This window comes from Nicotiana tomentosiformis, chromosome 6 (genome assembly GCF_000390325.3).
Source record: "Nicotiana tomentosiformis chromosome 6, ASM39032v3, whole genome shotgun sequence".
Lineage (NCBI taxonomy): Eukaryota > Viridiplantae > Streptophyta > Magnoliopsida > Solanales > Solanaceae > Nicotiana > Nicotiana tomentosiformis.
In genome coordinates this window covers 135,692,637-135,701,429 of record NC_090817.1, presented here as the reverse complement: position 1 = coordinate 135,701,429, position 8,793 = coordinate 135,692,637, and the positions used below count along the sequence as shown (strand labels likewise).

Sequence of the window (8,793 nt, the reverse complement as noted above, 5' to 3'; positions counted from 1 at the left end):
TGACTAGGGAGTGGAGACCCTATGTTTGAAAAATGACTAGGGAGTGGAAACCCTATGTCTAAAATAACTTCAACTAGGGAGTGGAGACCCTATGTTGGAAAATCATCAACTAGGGAGTGGAGACCCTATGTTGTAAAAGTAGACTAGGGAGTGGAGGCCCTATGTCTAAAATATTATCAACTAGGGAGTGGAGACCCTATGTTAGAAAATCATCAACTAGGGAGTGGATACCCTATGTTGGAAAAGAGACTAGGGAGTGGAGGCCCTATGTCTAAATATATCAACTAGGGAGTGGAGACTCTATGTTGGAAAATCATCAACTAGGGAGTGGAGACCCTATGTTGGAAAAGCGACTAGGGAGTGGAGACCGTATGTCTAAAAATCATCAACTAGGGAGTGGAGACCCTATGTTGGAAAAGTGACTAAGGAGTGGAGACCCTATATCTAAAATAACTTCAACTAGGGAGTGGAGACCCTATGTTGGAAAATCACCAACTAGGGAGTGGAGACCCTATGTTGTAAAAGCAGACTAGGGAGTGGAGGCCCTATGTCTAAAATATCATCAACTAGGGAGTGGAGACCCTATGTTAGAAAATCATCAACTAGGGAGTGGAGACCCTATGTTGGAAAAGAGACTAGGAAGTGGAGACCCTATGTCTAAATATATCAACTAGGGAGTGGAGACCCTATGTTGGAAAATCATCAACTAGGGAGTGGAGACCCTATGTTGGAAAAGCGACTAGGAAGTGGAGACCCTATGTCTAAAAATCATCAACTAGGGAGTAGAGACCCTATGTTGGAAAAGTGACTAAGGAGTGGAGACCCTATGTCTAAAATAACTTCAACTAGGGAGTGGAGACCCTATGTTGAAAAAGAGACTAGGGAGTGGAGACATTATATCTAAAATAAAATCAACTAGGGAGTGGAGACCCTATGTTAGAAAAACGCAGCTAGGGGTTGGAGACCCTATACTAGCATGATTTTGAACTTTTTATTCTTTTTTCTTTCTTTTCATCATTTTTATTTTATTTCAGAGAATGAGTAAATACGGGAAATAATTTTTTGGAGGAGACTTCCCTTTTGGAGTGGTTGCTGCAAAACTGTTTCTAGCCTTTGCGCAATTTCTTTTTGGTTGCACCTGCTTCTTGCAAGGTTGCTTTTGGATTGTACTTGTTTCCTATTTTTTCAAACAAAGAACAATTTGTCAGCTTGAAACGGTGGTTGGTTTTGCGGCCTTGAGTGTTTCAGTCACTTGATCTTGGCCGGCTTATTTGATGGTACTTTCAACTGCAACTGGTTGTTCCCTGAACACCGATTTCATTTCTGGCCCCGGAGAACCCTTGGCTTTTCCAAAACTTTACCATGACGGCTAGTCGCGTGGGACTTAACCTTTTTCAGCTTCATTTTGCCTTTGTATGCTTTTCACTTCTTTCCTCTAAATTTAACTTCAGAGCATTGGGGAACCTTTGGCTTTTCAAACTTTGCCAAGATGGTTAGCCACGTGGGACTTAACCTTTTCAACTTCATTTTGCCTTTGTAGGCACTTCAATTTGATTTCCTCCTTCTAAGAGATTTTAATTTTGGAGCATTGGCCGCCATGGCCAGTCGGGATTGACTTGATACCCCTGCCGAGATTGGGTGCCTTTTATTTTGCATAGTGGCTTGTATCAAGTGAGAACCCTATAAATCAGTCCTGCCTTCCCTTCTTTGTCTTAGTTTCGGAACAGAGTTAAACCGAAAAAGATTCAAAGAAAAGCAAATAATGGAATGGACAAATGAATTTAGACAAGAGGTATCCCTTTCGAGGAAAAGAAAGAAGGACTTACCTGGAGTGTATACGGACTTCAATGAACATGACATGCCTCTTGGACTAGATGCCCGATTTGTGTAAACCGTCCAACTCTCAGAAATTCATCACAACTCTTGCCTTGAGACTGAGAAACTTTGCCCCAGGACTGTGTCGATGCCAGTGACTGTGAGGATCCTCTTTTCGATCAGTGGTGCCCTTTGAGGGTTTTCACCAGCTGGCCTCTCTTATTTCTCTTCTCACCATCGCCTTATAGTGCTCTTTATAAGTTTTCACTAATAAGACTCTCTCATTTTCGATTTTTTCTACTTACCATTGCTTTATGGTGCCCGTGAGGTTTTCACTGATAAGACTCTCTCATTTTATTTCTCTCGTTTTGTTGTATCAGATCCGAGTAACTATATCCTCCCTTTTTGAACCTCTCTGCCGATTGATCGGAAGGACTTGAAAAGGATTTGGGTAAAAAGGATTTGGATTGAATTACAACTTTGGAACCTTTGAGACAAAACCATCGCCAAACCATTATAAAATCTGCCCCAGTTTCACTTTTGGGGGAATTTGGGTTTTTGTTTCGGTGTGACTGAACCCCAAAGAGAGGCTGCCTACGTATCCTTTCGGAATCAAGTCGAACGTAGTTCAAGAAACTTTTTATTTTTTATTTTTTTTGTTTTTCTTTTCTTTCTATTTTGCTTTGTTTTCTTTTCACTTTCCTTTTTTTTCTTTTTTTTTTCTTTTTTATTTTTCATTTCTTTTCCTCTTTGTTTAATAATACTTTCAGGTTCCAAAGAGGGTATTCAAAGAAGAGTAACCGGCTCAAAGGGTTTACAAACTGGTTAATGGTGTTTGGGTAGCGAGAATGAAAGCCTTCGTCATCCCAACCGGAGAACATTAATATTTTATGGAGGATCAAACATAGTACCTTTTGACTGCACGTGCATTGACAGTTGTTTCAGGGACATTTCCTTCGATGTTTCCTAGGAGTAACGCACTCTTTTGGCAGTACATCTTGTTATAATGTATGGGCCATTCCAATCTGGAGCCAATTATCTTTAGCTGTACCGATTCTTTATTTTATTTCCTTAAACCTATCTTGATTGCATTCTGATTCTTGATTCATTATTTCAGAGTCTGACAACGTTTTAGGATCTGAGCATGAAATCCACAAGCATGTCATGTTATTGAAATCTGCATTTAACAGAACTGAAGAAAGAATAAGAGAAGTGACAAAATTAAGAAAAGAGACATTCCTGGACAATGAAATATTAATTTCATTTGATTTTTTTTTCGAATTTTTATTTTTTGAATTTTAAAGATAAAAGGGTTTACATCGGAAAGTAAGACAATAAAGTAAAACATCCGGATCACTCCCTGAGATAATCAGGATGCAGAAAGGATAGCAAGGCTGGCTACCGAGACTCCCGTCAGATGGGGAACATTCAAGCTTGGTGACTATTTTTTGGCTTTTCTTCTGTCTCGGCAATGGCTCCAATGGCCTTCAGTGCCGGATCAAATTCCTCATCTTCACAAATCATTCCGACTACTGGCCGATTGTTGTGAGCAGGCAAAGGATTGTTCATCACATTAGGAGCCTTTTCGTCCCGAAGAACGATTCTTTCAGTTTCAATCAAGTCTTCAACTGCCCTTTTGAGAGTCCAATAGTCCTCAGTACTGTGTCTCACTGCTCCAGAGTGGTATTCACCTATAGCATTATCTCGGTGCGAGGGGGACTCGGGGTTCGGCCGGTTCGGGGCCACTGGCTGTAACAGACCTAGCCTGATTAGCTTTTGGAACAAGCCTGAATACGATTCACCAATAGGGGTAAACTGATTCTTTCTGAAAGGCTCTCTTGAGCGAGGATTGTACTGGGGGACATTTGGTTGAGGATTATATGGAGCTTGGTAATGATGGGCATTTCTGGGAGGTGGAGCTCGGTTTTGTGTATAATGATGCGGCCGCGTTTAAGGTTGCGCGTTCATCACCGCATAGGGAGGCGGTGCCACGACATAAGCAGCATCTTGAAAGGGATAATAGTGTGGTGGGACCTTAAGCAATACATATGATTGGCTGAATGACCTGCGGACCCCCTCGAGCTCGAAGCCATCATGGCTCCCTCTTCTCTCTCATTTCTGGTCATCAAACCCTCCGAACCATTCTGAGCAGTCTGTGATGTGGCCTTAAAAGCAGCATGACTCAAGATTCGACCTGTTTTTAAACCGTTTTCAACCATTTCCGCAATTTTGATAGCCTCATCGAACGACTTACCCATAGCGGACATCATGTTCTGGAAGTAATCCGCCTCTTGGGCCTTTAGGAAAACCGTAGCCATTTATGCTTTGTCCATTTGAGGTTTTACCCTGGCGGCTTGCTCGCGCCATTTGACAGCATATTCACAAAAATATTCCGCGGTTTTCTGGACACAGAGTTCTGTTTTTGGATTTTTCACTCTTGTTTTTTTTTTGTCACTCTTTTGTTTTCTTTTTTCTCTTTTTTTTTTTTTTGGTTTCACTCACTTTATTTGATGTCAATGATCAAATCCGATGTGGATTGCCTACGTATCATGACGCCGCATGAATCAGATCTTGCGTAGTTCGGAAAGATAAGGAATAAAATAAATAAACTCACTCTTTTTTTTTTCCAGGATTTTGAATTATTTTTTTAATTTTCGAAAGAAAGACTTATAAAGAAGAAAGAAAATATTTTTTGATTTCGATTTTTTTGTATTTATTTTTTTTGAAAAGAAAGAAAATAGTTTTTTTTTTTTGAACTTTTTGGGAGAAAGACTTATAAAAAAAAGGTAGAAAATATTTTTGGATTTTGATTTGATTTGTTTCTTTTTTTTCAAATGAAAGACTTCTATAAAGAAAGAAATATTTTTTTTGGTTTTAAATTATTTTTTATATTTGGGATTTTCTACGAAAAGACTTCTAAAGAATGAATTAAAGAATTATTTTTGGATTTTTAATTTTTCAATTTCCGAAAGAAAAACTTCTATAAAAGAGCGAAAATATTTTTGGATTTTATGTGTCAAAGAAAGACAGGAACTAAAGGAAAATATTTTTGAATTTTTTTTTTATCGAATGAAAGAATTTGGAAAAGAAAAAAAATATTTTTGGATTTTTTTCCTAAGGAAATAATTCTAAAGAGTTAATTAAGAAAATGGAAAATATTTTTGAATTTTTTGAAAATTGGGGCCGGAACCGATGGGGTTTGCCTATATATCTCACATCCGGTAAGAATTAGACCCGCGTAGTTCGGTAAGTTTTGGCGCAATAGGAAAACACGACTTATTTTGAAAATGACTTTTTTTTTTCAAAATTTCGGCACAGTTTCAGTACTTTTCAAATACCTGAATTTTCAAAATCGGGTAATTTTTTTCTCTCCTACCTCACTCTTTGTTTTTTCTTGATTCCCTTTCCTTATTCTAGAAGCCGGTCAACATACAAGCCGAAACAAACATATGCACAAGTAGCACGTAAAATGCATAAGGATGGTCCTTTATATTGGGTACACCTGTCCTAGACGAACCCAACCCCTGTGTTGAGTCCCCAAAGTCAAATGCACGTGATACAAATAAACGTTCATACTAGGGATCCGGCATGAGGCTATGATATTCTAGGTTTAGATCCTAGGTGTGTTGTTCTAAACCTGGCTTACCCGAGCGGACAACTCGAGCCGAGGGAAGGCAGCATACCGGGAATACAAAAGCTTCACCGGCTTTGCAACTTGTCCGATCCTTATTCTAAAATTAGGGGTATGACTCTAACAGAAAAGAAGTCACGCGAAACGCACGCTTCCCAGAAGATTTAGAAGACTCAAAGAGAAGAGGGTTTCGTAACAGTTTATATACAGTTCAAGCAATATCAAAGCGGTAAAAAGCGGCATTTAGCACATTAGGCTCAAACACGTAAAAATCAGATAATAAATAAAAGCCAAGTATAACAGCTATTCTAAGATCGAATTCTGAACCTTGAACCAGAGATTCTGGGTTCTTTTCCCCAGCAGAGTCGCCAGAGTTGTCACACCTCCTTTTTCCCGCATTGGGAATAGGGGTAGGGGAGTTTTTCCAATTAAAGTGACATTATTCGAAATAGAATTATTTGTTTCAGTCAGAGTCGCCACTTGAAATAATTTATGGTGTCCCAAGTCATCGGTTTATTTTAAATCTTAAATCGAGGAAATTTGACTCTATTTTTGTGGTCTGTGAACACAGAAGATCAGGTAAGGAATTCTGTTAACCCAGGAGAAGGTATGAGGCACTCCCGAGTTTCGTGATTTTAGCACGGTCGCTCAACTATTAATGATTGGCCTAATTATCTTATTTAATACATGCTTAAAACCTATTGTGCATTTTTAACTTTTAATCGCTTTTAATTATTTATGGAACTTATTTGAACAAGTCGCGATGTCGCACACTCATTTGTTTTTGTACATATTGCGAATCGCATCACGTGAAATGCACCCGCGATTTACAACATGCTTATTTTTATTATTATTCGAAGTTGAAGTCAAGTCGCGTGAAACGCGTACTTGAGTTGGGGTTTACATATTGTGACTATGCAACGGGAACCGTATCCATAGTCACGATGATTTATTAATCACGCCTAAAGCAAGCTATGAATGTTTATGAGTCTATCTTCCTAAACTAATTTGAGATTATTGTGAAGGCCATAGATTATGGAATTTATTTGTGGATGACATGTCTTAATTGCTAATGGATTTTAGTACTTGATGATCAAAAGGCTCTTTCAATTCATCTTATAATCTATAGAATATGCCCCAAGTGATAGTAATATATTAATTAATCCAATCGTTCTTATCATTAAAAAGTAATTCCTAAAGCCCAATCATTTCATGTGAATGTCCAACTCATCTTTCAAGATATTAGTGTATGGCCCAATTAGGAAATAATTTATTTACCAATTAAGCTTTGAGCCCATATTCTTAGCACTAACAATCATTCCAAAATAACGACACCGGTGAAGCAAAATTCACGTCTTAACACCAAAAGAATTAACCAAGGACTTCAAGGCATGCTAATTAACTAAAACTAAAAACAGTAAGCAATTAGACTAAAATATCCTTAAAAAATAACAAGTGAAATAGTAAACCAATCGTGAAACAATCTTTAAGCAAAACAGGAAAAAAAAACATTCAAACTTATAGCAAATATAATATGAATTGGAATCCGAAAACTGGAGAATAAGAAATGGACCTTTCAATAGCTAAATATTCTTCGGTACAACATTAACAAAGCTCTGATGGACTTTTGTACGAACTAACCACAACCGGAAACGGTATCGAGAACATCGACGGAGCTTCTAACCTCGACTGAAACTCTTTTGTTTTAGTGTTTGGGTAAGTTTCAGATGGTGGTTCATGGAGGAAGATGAGGTGTTAGGTGTTGGTTTTTTGCTGGAATTTTAGGCTGGATTTTCGAAAGAAAGACGAAGAAAGAATGACACAAGTAGAAATTCCCTTATCCTAGAAGAAGAAAATAAATTTCTCTCAATTCCCTCCTCCCTCTTTTTTTTTTCACATTTATCTTCTATTTATAGAAAAAAATTCGGATTTTTCAGATTTTTTTATTTTTTTAATTAAAAAGAATTTTCACTTCCCATTTTTTTTTATTTTTTTTAAAAAATAATTCTCCACTTTCCTTTACTTTTATTTTTTAATTTCTCACTTTTTTTTTACTTTTAATATATTTAAAATCCCACTTTTTTTACTTTTTTTTTAATTTCCCACTTATTTTACTTTTATTTTTTTTAATTTTCACTTACTTTTACTTTTATTAAAAAAAAATCAGATACCCTTACTTTTATTTTTTAATTTCAACTTTATTTTATTTTTCATTTTTTTAAATTTCCACATTCTTTTACTTTTATTTTTTTTACTTTTTCACTTTCATTTACTTTTTTATTAAATAATTTTCACCTACTTTTACTTTTACTTTTTAATTTTATATTTCTACTTTTTTTATTTTTTAATTCCCATCCGAAATTTTAAAAAAAATAATTAATTTTTAATTTTTTTCGTTTTTGTAATTCATTTTATTTAAAACTAAAGATAAAAATAAAAAATAAAAATAATACTAATAGTAATAATTGATATTTTAAATTATTATTAATTTTTACACTATATAAAAAAAATATAACAAAGCTAAAAGAATATATATTAAATTTATGAAAATATTTACATAATAGAATGTGATAAAAATTCAAATATAGTCAAAAATTAGGTGCTCACAGTGTCCAAACCTCCAGCTTCTCGTTAACGCCGGCTCGCGACTCATCAATCAGAACTATGCCATCAACGAATAGCATATACCATGTCACCTCCCCTTGAATATGGTGTGTTAACGCGTCCATCACCAGGGCAAACAAGAACGGACTGAGCGCAGAACCTTGGTGTAATCCCATAACAATCGAAAAATCTTTAGAGTCGCCTCCTATTGTCCTAACCCGAGTCTTAGCCCCATCATACATGTCCTTAATCGCCCTAATATAGGCAACCGACACACATTTCGCCTCCAAGCAACTCCAGAAAACTTCTCTAGGAATCTTGTCATATGCTTTCTCTAGGTCAATAAACACCATGTGCAAATCCTTCTTCTTTTCCCTATATTGTTCCACCAATAGTCTAACAAGGTGTATAGCTTCCGAAGTAAAACGACATGGCATGAACCCGAACTAGTTGTCTGATATTGACACCGTCCTCTTCGCCCTCACTTCAACCACCCTCTCCCAAATTTTAACGGTATGAATGAGTAATTTGATACCCCTGTAGTTGTTACAACTCTGGATATCGCCTTTGTTCTTATACAACGGTATCACTGTACTCCACCTCCACTCATCCGGCATCTTCTTTGTCCTAAAAATAACATTAAACAACACAGTCAGCCACTTCAAGCCTGCTCAACCCACACACTTCCAAAAATCAACCGTAATTTTGTCTAGCCCGGACGCTCTGCCCCTACTCATCTTACA

At 36.8% G+C, this 8,793-nt stretch overlaps 1 protein-coding gene across 1 annotated transcript; it reads right to left on the bottom strand.

Moving 5' to 3' along the window:
- Positions 1–8,049: 8,049 nt before the first annotated feature.
- Positions 8,050–8,403, bottom strand: LOC138894820 (secreted RxLR effector protein 78-like). The gene has a single exon (XM_070179550.1). The coding sequence runs from the start codon at positions 8,401–8,403 to the stop codon at positions 8,050–8,052; it is 354 nt and encodes a 117-aa protein (XP_070035651.1).
- Between the last annotated feature and the right edge of the window lie 390 nt (positions 8,404–8,793).

Coding starts and splice junctions, on each gene's coding strand:
- LOC138894820 (XM_070179550.1), bottom strand. CDS start 8,403: ATGGTGTTTATTGACCTAGAGAAAGCATATGACAAGATTCCTAGAGAA.